This window comes from Rhinolophus hipposideros, assembly GCF_964194185.1.
Source record: "Rhinolophus hipposideros genome assembly, chromosome: 11".
NCBI lineage: Eukaryota > Metazoa > Chordata > Mammalia > Chiroptera > Rhinolophidae > Rhinolophus > Rhinolophus hipposideros.
The window spans coordinates 77,674,418-77,688,409 of record NC_138057.1 but is presented as its reverse complement, the minus strand read 5'-3'; the positions used below and the strand labels follow the sequence as shown (position 1 = coordinate 77,688,409).

The following is a 13,992-nucleotide window of genomic DNA, read 5'->3' as shown; positions in this document are numbered from 1 at the left end:
TAGAAGACATTCTGCTGTCAAACGGTTCTGTTTTCCTACCACTATGAGAGTAGCGCTCAAGGACACCAAACGGACTGACAGAGGTGCACACCACTGCCTCCAACGGCTTGGACGGCATTTGGAGCTGGGGGAGAGCGAGCTGGACCGCCGCCCCCGCCTTCCCCTCTTCCCGGTTCCGCCACCTCGCTGTGAACGCCACCCGCTAACTGCGCCCCGGGTCCGCCCCTGTGCTGTGGCCCCGCCCCCGCCACCCCTGTGGCCCCGCCCCGCCACCCCTGTGGCCCCGCCCTGCGCACCCTGCTGGCCGCGGGGGCTCGCAACTGGCGGTGGCCCCGCCCGGACAGGCCTCCTTGAGCCTCCAGCCTGCTAGCCGCCAGCCCACCGCCCGCCAGGCCCGGTGGGTGGGCGCGGGGCCACCTCTACCGGCCCGCGGCGGTGACTCGGCGACCTTGGCTAGGAAACTCTAGCGGGGACCCACCAACGGAGGTGGCAAGGCGGACTTTGCCCAGCGCGGGGGCGGAGCGGACTGTGTGTCCACGGGCGGGCCGCAGAGATGTTGGCTTTCGCGGCCAGGACAGTGGTAAGTGAGGCCGGAGCCCGACCTGGCGGGCCCTGGACGAGGCGGGCGGGCCGGGCCAGCCACGCAGCTGCGCCCCAATGGGGAGGGAAACAGGCCCACGGGCTGTTGAGGCGATGGGGCCGGGGAGGCCGCTGTCCAGCTCGGCCTGCTGCTGCTGCTGGGGTGGGGTGGCAGGTGGGCTTCCCCGTCTGGCAGAGGAGGAGACTGGGCTCAAGGTCAGAGGCCGGATGGAGCCCATATTCTGTCGAGCTAAATTCTGACGACCCAGAAAAGACAGTGGCACCCTGGCTTCAGGCAACATTCCCACCCTTAGACCTGGAGCCAAGGAGCCGGCTGACCAGGAGTGTGTCTCACCATTCTTCTCTGACTCACACACCCTTCTCTCCCACACTCAGCCTGAGCCGTCTCTGCCCAGGCCAGAGCCACTTCTCCATCCCCATCCAGTTGGTCAGCCTGCTTGGGCTTATCAAATGGCCCCTGGGTAATTGTGTGTGGCCAGAGAAACTCACATGGAGACATCAAGCTGGGCTGCTCAGAAAGTCCTGAGAACTGGCAGGAGGAGGCAGCTTGGCAGCCCCATGCCCTCCCTCTCTGCCAGTTTCTCCCCTAACCTGTTCATGTCTTCCCCCCACCCTCAGTACTCCCCAGAGGGCAGCCTGGAGCAAGAGGTGCTGCAAACGCGATTTGAGTTCCTTTCCTCTATTCCGAGCATACCTCTGCTTGTATCTCCCTCTGTGCAAGGAAGAATGTTCAAACAGACACTACCAGGCACAGAGAGCTGAGCGTACCCGTCCGCTGGCCTCTGGACGAGAGACTCTTCCCCGTCTTCCAGGACCCTAAGGCTCCACCTCACTCTTGCCGCTGCCACCTGAGCTGTGTCCCCATCCCGCAAACAGCCTCTAGGTCATCCCCCGGGACCTGCTGGGTGGCCTGATCACTTTTCTGCTGGGGAAACTGAGGCAAGGAGAGACTTGGCTAGAATCCCCTGGATGTGCTGACTTAAACTTAATCCAATCCCAAAGAGTCCTTTGGTTTATTTTTAATGCCCAAAGTCCTCCACTCTTGGCCCCCAACTGAATGAGCCACCGCTCGAGAGAATGAGGGTTTGGCAGAAGGGTGGTCTAGAAGGGTTCCGAAGAATCTTGAAGGGAAATGGGGGATGGGCAGGGCTCTTAGGAGCCACTGTCCACTTAGGGTTTTTCCAGTGTCTGCTCCCTTGCACCAACCCCAATTTTTAGGACTGATTCCAGGGTTGTGGTATCCTCAGCAGCCAGGCAGTTTCTGCCCTCCAGCCAAGTTTTCCTTCATCAGACCTACGCACATTCTAACAGGTGGATTTTTTAATACCTCTTGGCCTGCCTCCATGGCTCTGGGCCCATCCAGAGAAGAAGGAGAAAGTTTTCCAGGCTTGCTCCTATCCAGTTCCCACCACCAGCCCTCTCACCCACTCCCCATTCCTCCACTTCTGGAAGCTAGGGCAAGTGGAGCAGCTGTTCTTGCCACAGCCACAACCCCACATGCCACCACAGCCACTATAGCCATCACCACTGCCACCTCTACCTCCCCCCTGAATCTTGCCTCTTGTCTTCTCTTTCCAGCCCAGGCAAGTGGCTGCCTCTTGCTAGGTTCTGCTCACGCACTTGGTAGCACAGTTAGGCTTAGAGATCCAGTCCAAGGCAGACAGACAGGGCTCAGAACCTCAGTCCTGCCATGGAGGACGGGCAGCAGAAAAAGAAGGTATGGAACGGAGCCTCTGCCGCTTGCCTGCCTACTGCTGCCAGCAGCCTTGGACCCTCCTGTCTCTTTTTCTGCCCACCTCCAGAGTCTACCGGAGTGTCTCTCTCTCTCTCTCTCTCTCTCTCTCTCTCTCTCTCGCGCGCGCGCTCTCTCTCTCTCTCTACCATCTCTCACCCTCTTTGCCAGGCCACTCAGCTCTCTTGCCGCAGCGCCGCCCCCATGCCTCTTCTATCCCCACCCCACAGACAGGAAAAAAAACTGTGGCTTCATCCTCATCTAAAGGTTCTGTGGCCATCTGGCTCTCCCTTATTTTCTCTGCTTCACTTCTGTTTGTCAACCTGGCGAGGGTGGGAGAAAAGGAGGTGGGGACCTCTGGGAGGGCCCTCACTGCTGGCTGGCTCATCACCCCGGGGTGAGAAAGACGGGACTGAGCATTCAGACAGGTGAGAGGTTCCTGTCACCTCTGCCATCCCCAACAGGTGCCATTCATCCTGACTTGGTTCACCTGAGCCCTGCCCAGATCAATGGCCACACCCCACCCTTCCCCACCCCTACCTACATCTCCAGGCTCCTGATAGGTGGACACACCTATAGCTTGAGGGCTGGGAAGCCAGAGCGGGCACCACCCAAGAGACCGTCTCTGATCCTGGGATGGGCACATAAGTGCCCAGGGCTGCAGCGTGGGACTGGCAGGGCCTCCCAGAGCTGGTGAGAGAATGAGCAGAATGTTCTGCTGCCTGCAGGTGAAGCCCCTGGGCTTCCTCAAGCCATCCTCCTTGACGAAGGTTTCTGGCCGCTTCAAGACGCACCAGGACTCACTGCCCCGGCTGCCCGTGCCCCCACTCCAGCAGTCTCTGGACCATTACCTTAAGACACTGCAGCCCATCATCAGTGAGGAGGAATGGGCCCACACCAAGCAGCTGGTGGAAGAATTTCAGACCGCGGGGGGCGTAGGAGAGCGCCTCCAGAAGGGGCTGGAGCGCAGGGCCAGGAAGATGGAGAACTGGGTGAGTGAGAACCGAGGGCACCCCGGTCCGCCAGGTCCCATGGAGGGTGCGAGCATCGCACACTGTGGCCTGTTGCTGCTGCACACAGAATCTTCCAGTACAAGCTGCTCTGGGGCGTTTGATGGTGCCACAGAGTTTCTTGAGTGCTTGCTGTGTGCCTGGCAGTGAGAGCATGCTGCATGAGCAAGATGGACACAGCTGATGGCCTCTTGGAGCTGATGTTCAAGTAGGATGGGAGAGAGGCGATTAAACAGGACACAGTGGGTGGGTGAGGTCATTTCAGGCAGTGTAATTCCATAGAAATAAAAGGCAACGCGAAAGAGGAGTGGAGCCCAGCAGTATCTTTATTCTGAGTAGTGGGGGAGGCGCCCAGGGACAGGGTGGTGGTGGCTCTGAGACAGACAGGGAACAGCACGGGCAGAGGCGGGAACAGCCTGGAGAGTTCAGGAACAGACAAGAGGCTAGAGTGAACTCAGTGGGAAGGGGCCACAGATGGCTTCAAGCGGGGGTTGGTGTCCAGTGACAGACCACCCGAGTTCTGTGTCTCAGTCTGTCACGCGGGTGTGTTCAGCTCATGGAAATGTGTCTACACTAATGGTCTGTGCAGTTTTCTGTATGTGTCTTATACCTCAGCATAAAGTTCAAAATGACTGCCCTGGCCACTGGGGGAAACGAGTGGGAGCAGGAAGCGGGTGGGGAGGCTGGTGCCATCACCCCGAGGTAGATGCTGGCAGGGGGAGGGTGGAAAGTCATTTGGCCCAGAATAAGTTTTGGCCCCAATGGAAGTTGCTGATAGGGGTGGTGGGAGGGGGGTCCTGCCCTGAAGCGACTGTGACGGGGAAGGGAGGGGGGGATTTACCAAGAAGGGGACGACCGAAGGAGAGGCAGGTTTGCAGGAAAGAACCGAAGCCGGGTCTAGCCCCATAGAGGAGGAAGTGCTACGAGGAGGCAGGTGCGAGGGTGGGAGCTGCGCATGGGAGGTGGGAGTCATCAGCTGGCGGGCAGCCGTACTGAGCGAGCTTCAGCCTTGCATTCTGGAATCGGGAGCTGAGAAAGTCTGAAGTCTGGCAGTTTTCCAACTTTGTTTAGCCCACAATTCCTTCAAATACAATCTTCTGGCTAAAGGGGGAGCACCTCATCTCCACTTACAGGGTCTGCCCAGATTCTCACTGGGGGAATGCCCACATCTGCAGGGTCTCCCCTTGTCTCCCGAGGTCTGGTCAGAGGCTCTAAGATCCCTGATAGAGGGGGGAGCTCCTGGCAGAAGGGCAGTTCTACTGTCCCCAAAGGGAAGGAGTTCCTGTCCGCCCCTCTGATCTACAGAGGAGGAAACAGGCCCAGTGAGATAAAAGCACAGAGCCACACAGCAGCTCTCAAGGAGGCTCCGAGCTACACAGGGGGGTCTGGCTGAGAGGGGCGCTATCCTCAGGCTACCTGTCAGCAGACAGCAGTCACCCACTGGCCTGCTGTTGCAACCTGGGCACGGCGCCACCCCTCGTCCCTTGCCAAGAGCCCAAGGCTAATGGGCTGGTACCACAGGCCAGCAGTTCCCAAGGGGAATCTGTGTGCTGAAGAGATATGTCCCACCGCTGTTTGAGATGGGATACAGAAGCACAGTGGGGGCCCAGGTCCCTAAGGATTAAGAGACCTGCCAGAGAGAGGTGTATTGGACATGTGCTTGGGATGAGTGGGGGCAATGTCACAGTCAAGCACATAAAGCTTGAGGGTGACAATTACCTGGGAGTCTGCATAGCCCCCAAACAGGAGCCTGTAACATGTCCATGGTGGGTCCCCAGAGAGACACTGCTCACTCACCGGAAATAGCCCCATCCCGAGCAGAGGACAGACCACTGGGTGGAGATGCTGCATGTGTCACTAGTACAACGATTTATCCCCACAGTGAGCTTCCCCCAGACTGCCCTGACCTTGATATTCAAGTGAGTGTCCACTCCTCAGTCTGACACCAACAAAACTGAGGCCACCAGGGACCACAGTCCCCCGGGCTACACTGCGCCTGGGCTCCCGCCTTCCTGGAGAATGCCCGCCTGAGACGAGCGAAACCTCATTCATCAGACTTTCTTTTTCTATGTCTTTCTCTTCCTTCGTATCAGGCATACATTTTTATTTCTAAAATTAATAAACTCAATCAAAAATATATAAGATAAACATGATTCACATTTCTGCCTCTTTTCTTCCCCCATCCCAGGTTTCCTGCCAGTCTTTTTTCTTCTCGCATCTTTTTCTTGACAGTGGTACCTGATTTCTTCTTCTAACGCTGATTGGCACAGGCTAAGGGGAAGATGATGGGACGCTGCTGGTGGGTTTGAGGGGCAGAGGGTTCTGGGTCTGAGCATTCGCTTTGAGAATCTGTGCTCCACAGAGGGGCCAGAGGGTACCCAGTCAGGTCCCCTGGCCCTGGGGGGAAGGGGCACCAGGTCCCTCCCCACCCCTCCTGACAGGCTCTGGTCCTCTCTCCAGCTGTCTGAGTGGTGGCTGAAGACGGCCTACCTCCAGTACCGCCAGCCCCTGGTCATCTACTCCAGCCCTGGACTGGTACTGCCCAGGCAGGACTTTGTGGATCTGCAGGGCCAGCTCCGGTGAGTGGCTGAGCGTGGGGGAGGGCGCGGAAGTCTACTTCCCCTAGGAGATTGGAGGGGCCCCAGCCCTGTTCATTATCTTTCATCCCCGCAAATAGCCTTATGAAGTAGGGAACATCATCCCTTTTTTACAGGTGGGGAAACTGAGGCTCAGAGCAGTGTGGGGGCCTGCCCAAGATCCCCTTTCAGGATTGGCTGATCTGGGACAGGAAGCAGGGACTTCCCAGCTCCAAAGCCTCAGAACTGTTGACCACGACACTATGGACCGGGTTCCCTCCCTGCCCCTAAACCTGAAGCTATCCCCCAGCCCAGTTCTGGCACTTTACCCCTCCTTCTCTCTCTCCTCAGTTGGCCACAGGGGTGACCTTTGTACACAGTCCCCTTTTCCACATTCGGCCATGTCACTTGCCCTGGCCTCTGTTCCAGTCCTACCAGCGATAAAAATACCAGTGACAGGGATCTCCTCCCCAAGTATCCGCCACTCACAGCCACCACCTGCTTCTCTTAAAGGCACCAGGGGACCCTGGGAAGGTTTGGGGGTTCAGGCCCAGGAACTCTAGCTGGTGGTCCCATGGTGGTGGAGCCAGGGCATGACTGGTATGGCCTAGACCAGGGGTGTTCAAACTGCGGCCCGAAATCCATTGTTAATTGGCCCGCAGCAAATTCCAAAAATATATTTAGTTTACTTAAAAAAACCAGGTGAGGCAATACGTACTTCACCTCAAGTGAGTGGCCCGGCTGTGTGTGTATTTTACCGCATATGGCCCTTGGTGAAAAACGTTGAAAACAGTTTGTACACACCTGGCCTAGACAGTCCAGGGAGGAAGGCCAGGTTGAAAGGTGGCTTGGCAGACACAGAGGCCCAGAAATAGGGAGGACCTAGCGGAGGAGCCTCTGCCCCCCCATGCGTACTCCCCTCCCCTGGGGTCCTGGGTCCCTCCATCACTGATGCCTGAGAGAAAGGTGACCTCCTTCCAGTCTCCAGAGTATGGTTCAGGGCCTCAGGGCCTTCGTGGGTGGAAGCAGCCAGCACTGACCCATAATCCAGTTGCACTCATGCTGCCAATTGTTAGCCCCTAAATCTTGCCAGGCACTTATTGGCCAACAGTTTTTCCTTGAGCCTTCCTCCCTCTAGAGATTGCAAGAAAGCAGGCTCAGAAGAGCAAGCTGGGACTTGAACACAGGTCCTGAACTTGAACTCCTTCAGACTTCTGCAAGCAGTGAATGAGGAGTGAAGTAATCGATCACTTCCTTCAGCCTACACATGTCCCAGACTTAGGGAGCTTCTTTAGGGTGTCCACACAGCTTCTGATCTCTACTTGTTTCCTTCAGCTTTGCTGCTAGATTCATCGAGGGCGTGTTGGATTTCAAGGCCATGGTTGACAAGTGAGCAGCTCGGCCGGACCCCACCCTACTTGCCTAATTAGCAGTCACTCCAGCCTGGTCCATCGTGACCCCAAGCCATGGGTGCTGGGCAGGCCCAGAGCTCGGTTGCTTTCACTTCCTGTTGGCCCAGCCTCTGATGGGGTTGGGGAGACAGAGCCTGGGGATTGGGATGCCTGGGTCCTCTGCTCCAGCTGCTGGGACTCCCCCCCTGTGATCCTATCCCAAGAGGCCCCTGGGATTGGCGTCCCAGCCAAAGAGGGCCCTGGAAGCTGACTGGCTGCTTCATCTCCAAATGGCAAGCTAAACCCCGAGAGGGGCAGGGAGTTTCCAGGCTGACTCACAACAGGCCTCCTGACCCCAGCCCAGCTCTGTCAGGCCCCCTGTGCAGGCTGAGGGGAAGTGGGGACACGAGGAGCCCGACACTGCCTGTGTGACCCTGACTCGGCCTGGCCCAGCCCCAGCCATCCCCAGCAGCTCCCTCTTCCCCTCGTACTTGCCCACGGCCCCTCACTGTCCCCCTGCCCCACAGTGAGACCCTACCTGTGGAGTACCTGGGGGGCAAGCCGCTGTGCATGAACCAGTACTACCAGATCCTGTCGTCCTGCCGCGTGCCGGGCCCCAAGCAGGACACAGTTGTCAACTTCAGCAAGACCAAGAAGCCACCCATGCACATCACAGTGGTGCACAACTACCAGGTGGGTGCCCCCGCGGCCTTGGCGCCCACACTGCTGCCCGGGAGGGGCAGGACCGGAAGTCCGCTTCCCCAGCACACGTACCCATGTGCCTCTGCGAACAGGCGTGCCCTGGGCATCTCCAGTGGGTGCCCGGCCTCGGAGATCAGGAGGGGCCGTGGGCCTGCCCAGCCTGGGGAGAGCCATGCAGGGGCATCCTCCCATCTCTGAGCCTTGACCTGACCCCATCCCCTCAGCTGGGCCCGGGACAGCACTGGCTGTGACCTCTGGGCTGCTGGGACCAGGAGGAGGTCGGGGTAGGAGGTGACAGGTCTCAGTGTGAGACCCCTACCAGCCCCCTTCTCTCCACCCGCCCGCACTGGACAGTTCTTCGAGCTGGACGTGTACCACAGCGATGGGACGCCCCTCACCTCGGATCAGATCTTCGTGCAGCTGGAGAAGATCTGGAACTCCTCACTGCAAGCCAACAAAGAGCCCGTGGGCATCCTTACCTCCAACCACCGCAACTCCTGGGCCAAGGCGTACAACACCCTCATCAAAGGTGTGGGCGGTGGGCACTGGGCTTCTGCTCACACCGAGTCCTCTCTCTTCCCATCGCCACAGCTCCTGGGCCAGGGCAGACAGCACCTCATCAGAGGTGCCCCTGGGGTGGGGGGCCCACACCAGTCCCTGCATGGCCACATTTCTCACCGAATCCTCAACTCACTGGGTGGTGTTGGCCCCATTTCACAGATGAGGAAACTGAAACTCAGGTTAAGTTCATTTCCTTCTGTTAAGTAACAGCCCACCTCTGCTGCCATAGCCCCTCCAAACCCCGTGTTAGGGGCCTTGTCGCCGTGTCAGACCCCTCTGTGGGATCCCTGACTGCCAAGCTGGCTCTCTGTGAGATCTTGGGCTTGTTTCCTCATTTCTAAAGTGGGCCAGGCATTGGGCCCTGCTTCTTGGGGTGCAGAGGGGCTGCGGGGCCCTGTGGAGTGTAAAGCTCTGAAGCCTGTCACAGCAGTTGGTGAATGTTCTAGAGGCCTCCCAGGCCTGACACCCCCACCTGTGCCACCTGCAGACAAGGTGAACCGGGAGTCAGTGCGCTCCATCCAGAAAAGCATCTTCACCGTGTGCCTGGACGCACCCGTGCCTCGGGTCTCGGAAGACGTGTACCGCAGCCAAGTGGCCGGCCAGATGCTACACGGGGGCGGCAGCAAGCTCAACAGCGGCAACCGCTGGTTCGACAAGACGCTGCAGGTGAGGGCTTGCCAGGGCCTGGCCTCCCACCCAGACACCCCCCCACATGGCCCCTGTAGCCTCGGGACTTCCTGCCCCTCACCAGGGCGTCCCTGGACTGCCAGCTTGTAAAGCAGGTGGACGCAGCAGTAATTAGCAGCAGTCAACCTGTCATTACTGGGCCTGGCCCAGAAACTGCTGTCACTCCCAACACACTCCTTCCGCACAGCAGAGAGAGCCTGGGATGCGGGGCCAAGCAGAGCGGCGCAATCTTGGCCAGGGCTGTGCCACCTGTAAAATGGGGTGGGCTCTTCAGGAGAAGAGTAGCAGGGACTCGATGAGGTGTACGAGCATGGAATGGGCCCCAGGACCCTGACGAGTGTTAGTTCTTGTTAATAACAGTAATAAATCAGTGTAACTCCTGAGGTGGCTTCAGAGAGGCACTTCCTATGGTGCCCAGCCAGAGTGGCTGCAGGGACCTGGGGCTGACAGATCCCTGTTCCCCTCCACAGATCATCGTGGCAGAAGATGGCTCCTGTGGGCTCGTTTATGAGCACGCAGCAGCAGAGGGGCCGCCCATCGTCACCCTTGTGGACCATGTCATTGAGTACACGTGAGTGTGGTTCCCCCATCCTCTACTCATTTCCCCACTTCCTGGTGACAGGTGACACAAAGACAACCGACTAGATTGTGGGAGAATGGCATTCTCCCTTGTTCCTGGGAATCTGTTTCTTCAAAGGAAGCCAGGAGAGGGCAAGGCTTTTAGAGCCAGACAGACCTTGGTTTGAATTCTGGCTCTGCTCCTTCCTAGCTGTGTGACCTTGGACAAGTACCGTCCCCTCTCCAGGCCTCCTCCTTGTGGCTACTTGAAAGTGGGACTGAAGGCAGTTGCAGAAGAGCAAACCCGAGAGTCTCCCTGGGCTGGCCCCCTCCAGTTTTAGGGACCCATCCTCCCCACCCCAACCCCAGGAGTGGACCTAGGCTGCCCCAGCGCGAGCATGAGCCTGAGGCCCCCATGTCCATGCAGGAAGAAGGCCGAGCCCGTGCGGTCTCCCATGGTGCCCCTGCCCATGCCCAAGAAATTGCGGTTCAACATCACCCCCGAGGTGAAGAGCGACATCGAGAAGGCCAAGCAGAATCTCGGCATGTGAGCACTGGGTGCTGGGTCGGGGGCTAGGCCCCTTAAACTCCTGTTCCGGGTCTATCACCGTACCCAGCTCGTTCTGACACCACCCTCCCTGGGGTTGGCAGGGGCTGCCAGGTGCCTGCTCTTCACCTGCCTCTTCCCCGCCCCCCAGCATGATCCAGGACTTGGACATCACTGTGATGGTCTTCCACCACTTTGGGAAGGACTTCCCCAAGTCAGAGAAGCTGAGCCCCGACGCCTTCATCCAGATAGCACTACAGCTGGCCTACTACAGGTGCGCCCCACCCTGCCTGCCCATGAAGGATGGATACAACCTGGGGCAGACATGGGGACGACCTGCCACAGGTGTGCTCAGCCCCGTTTCCCACCCAGGATCTACGGGCAGGCGTGTGCCACGTACGAGAGCGCCTCCCTGCGCATGTTTCACCTGGGCCGTACTGACACCATCCGCTCGGCCTCCATGGACTCGCTGACCTTTGTCAAAGCCATGGATGACTCCAGTGTGACGGTAAGAGGTTCATGGCGAGGGCAGATGAGCTGGGCTTGCTTGAGCTATCTCCCTTTCTGTTCACTCTCAAAACACATTGATTGAGCACCTACTGTATTCCAGCCCTATGGTGGGTCCTGGAAACGTAACAGAAGATGGAGCCAGGAATTTAGCTCCGAGCTTCCTGGCAGCCAAAGAGAAAAAGGGAACTATTCATTCACTTTTCGGCAGTGAGCATCTGCCCTATAGTGATGGTAGTTCTACTTCCTCCTCTCAAGTTGCTCAGAAAGTAGTGCGGGGTGGGGAGTGGGCCACTGAGAAGGGTGACAGGAATGGGCAAGGAACAGTGCTTCAGCTCCCTCTTACCCTCACCTCACCAGGAGCACCAGAAGGTGGAGCTGTTGCGGAAGGCCGTGCAGGCCCACCGAGCCTACACCGACCAGGTGAGTGAGCCCTACCTGTCCCTTCTTGCTTGACCTGTGACATCGCCCATCTGTCCATCCATCTGCCTGTCCTTCCCTGCAGCAAATGGCTGTTCAACCTTGGCTTGAACCACCCTTCCCCTGAGCCTTGGGGTATTTGGAGCAAAGCTGAACAACCCCATTTTAAAGTTGGAGATACTGAGGCTGGGCCCAGTGACTGCCCTGGCCCCAGGCCTCAGGTGAGCCTCTGGAGTGTGTGTCTTGCTGTCCCCAGTGCCTTGGAGTCCAGGATGCTGAGGGTGTACACAGGTGGGCAGACCTCAGGGTTCATGCCATCTGACACCTCGGGCTCCAGTCGGCAAAAGGAGGCCTGGGTTCCCATCCCGGCTCTCTGAGACCTGTGTGCTGGCCTCTGCCCACGTTACACAGACGTCCATTTAGATCTCACTGCCACCCTGCAAGGGGAGTTCAGTGACTGTCCCATTTTACAGATGGAAACACCGAGGTTCCAAGATATAAGTGCCCTGCCAAGGTCCCACCACCAGGATGCTCAGCTCCAGGCTTGGGCTCTTACACCCTCCAGTTCCTGCCTCCCTGGGCAGAGCCCTGGGCTTCAGTGGCCCCATCTGTGAAGTGAGGGCTCTCCTGCTTGGACGCTCTGGCCTCGGGAATCCCGGGGCCAGTGACTGGAGGAGGTGTTGATGCCACAGGCTTTGGAGGAGGGCAGCGGCACCCTGTGGGCCCGCAGCTCCTGCTCTGACAGCATCCCCTTCCGCAGGCCATCCGCGGGGAGGCCTTTGACCGGCACCTGCTGGGCCTGAAGTTGCAGGCCATTGAGGACCTGGTGAGCATGCCTGACATCTTCATGGACACGTCGTACGCCATCGCCATGCACTTCAACCTCTCCACTAGCCAGGTGGGCCCCGGCCCCAGAGCCGTCTGACGGTCCCTGCCCTCGGGGTCCCGCCACTGTCCTAGGTGCCCTGGGCTGCGATGGGACAGAACCCACCAGAGCTGGAGCTAAACAAGCGCTGCCTAGAGCCAAGGTTTAGAACGTGGTCAGACGTCAGTGGTGGTGTGGCCCGTACAGGCCACTGCCAAAGCAGCTGAGTTCTGGCAGCGCAGCTGGGCTCCGGGGGTGTCACTGCAGCTCAGGCAGGCTGATTCTCCCCAGGGGAGAGGCAGCTTCATTATTCACTGGGCAGACATGGGACAGACCACTGTCCTTGTCTCCAGGGGCTCACAGTGTAGGCTGGAAGCACAGGGACTGAGACAATGAGGGCCCTCTGGGGGTTCCCAAGGGCGGGGCAGTTAAAGGCCTCCCAGGAATGTCAAGGAAGGCTCCATTGAGGGGTAACACCAGGACAGCACCCTGAGGAATGAGAGGGATGGAGAAGAGGAAAGAGCATCTTGGGCAGAGCACAGTGGGAACAGAGATGTGGGAAGACAGGCAGGCACCACCATGGGGGTGAAGGGGGCCGGGCAGGGTGGGAACGAGAGCCTTAGCCGTGTGCCGCCCCCAGGTCCCTGCCAAGACAGACTGCGTCATGTCCTTTGGGCCCGTGGTCCCCGACGGCTACGGTGTGTGCTACAACCCCATGGAGAGCCACATCAACTTCTCTGTATCGGCCTACAACAGCTGTGCTGAGACCAACGCAGCCCGCCTGGGGCACTACCTGGAGAAGGCACTTCTGGACATGCGCGCTCTGCTGCAGAGCCACCCCCGGGCCAAGCTCTGAGCCTCCCGTGCTTGGGCCTGCCGCTGCCACAGCCAAGCCATCTTCGGGTGGGCCACTCACCAGGGCTCCACTTTTGCTCCCTCTACCCATGGACCCCGGAGATCTGACCAAGCTGGGAACGGCACCCCCAGTGGGGCCTGCAGGCTCAAGCCAAGTGCCTTCCACGGGTCATCCCCAGTACCTGTTGGGGCTGTGTGCTGGGCTGTATTCAGAGGCTGAGCAGGACATAGGCCCAGACTTTCCTCCTGGGAAAGGAACCGGGTGAGCCCATCCCCCATCAAGGCGGGAATGGGGAAGTCCTTTGCTCCATAGCTCAGCTAGTCCCTACCATCTGCACAGCCAGCCCGGGTCTGTACCCGGATCCCCAAACTCCCAAGGCCCTATAGACAGGAACGCCCGGGCGCTCCAAGCCTCCCCAAGGGAAGGGGAAGCCGGGGCCCCGCCTTACCTCTCCCTGTACCGTCTCCCACTGGACTGCCATGCTCTTTTGGAGAATGTGTCTGAGGAGCTCCGGCTTGCTTGCTTCTACTCAGCTTGATTCCTGATCCACGTGCCTGGTTGTATAATAGTAACATGTGAGGTAATTAATAAAGGGGAAACTTGTTGGTGAACAGGCATCCCAGCTGAGGAGACAGGCAGGTGGGGGCGGACGCCTGCCCTTCTTCCAGCTTTCCCTGTGTCTGGGAGCTGGTGTCCAAGCAGCCAATGGACTAAGGGCCCCCCGGGGGAGCCAAGAAGAGAGACCCTCCCTCAGGCTTAGATCAAGGAGCCCAGGCCAGCACCAACCGCAGAGCTCTGGGCCATAATGGCAGCAGACAGGACTCCACTCTTACAGACAAGTCCCACCCACCCGTGGCCTGGGCTGTGGGTGGGGACAACTCTCCCAGGGGCTATGGGGCCCTGTAGAACTAGGTAGGGTTTCCAGGTGGGAATTCCCACCCCTTCTCAGGAATTGTTTTCGCTTTCCCATTCCTGAGTCC

The 13,992-nt window shown here is 58.8% G+C and overlaps 1 protein-coding gene across 2 annotated transcripts; it reads left to right on the top strand.

Moving 5' to 3' along the window:
* Positions 1–37: 37 nt before the first annotated feature.
* On the top strand, positions 38–13,623 carry CRAT (carnitine O-acetyltransferase). 2 transcript variants are annotated; one of them, XM_081067509.1, is made up of 15 exons: positions 1,325–1,539; positions 2,179–2,317; positions 3,061–3,324; positions 5,803–5,921; positions 7,254–7,307; positions 7,837–8,002; positions 8,366–8,540; positions 9,060–9,238; positions 9,730–9,830; positions 10,245–10,364; positions 10,516–10,638; positions 10,737–10,872; positions 11,232–11,294; positions 12,052–12,189; positions 12,797–13,623. In XM_081067509.1, the coding sequence occupies exons 2-15, from the start codon at positions 2,291–2,293 to the stop codon at positions 13,010–13,012; spliced, it is 1,881 nt and encodes a 626-aa protein (XP_080923635.1). In that variant the 5' UTR covers positions 1,325–1,539; positions 2,179–2,290; the 3' UTR covers positions 13,013–13,623. The 2 variants fall into 2 exon arrangements, with proteins under 2 accessions (XP_080923634.1, XP_080923635.1); XM_081067508.1 differs by lacking the exons at positions 1,325–1,539; positions 2,179–2,317 and adding an exon at positions 38–580.
* Positions 13,624–13,992: the final 369 nt, after the last annotated feature.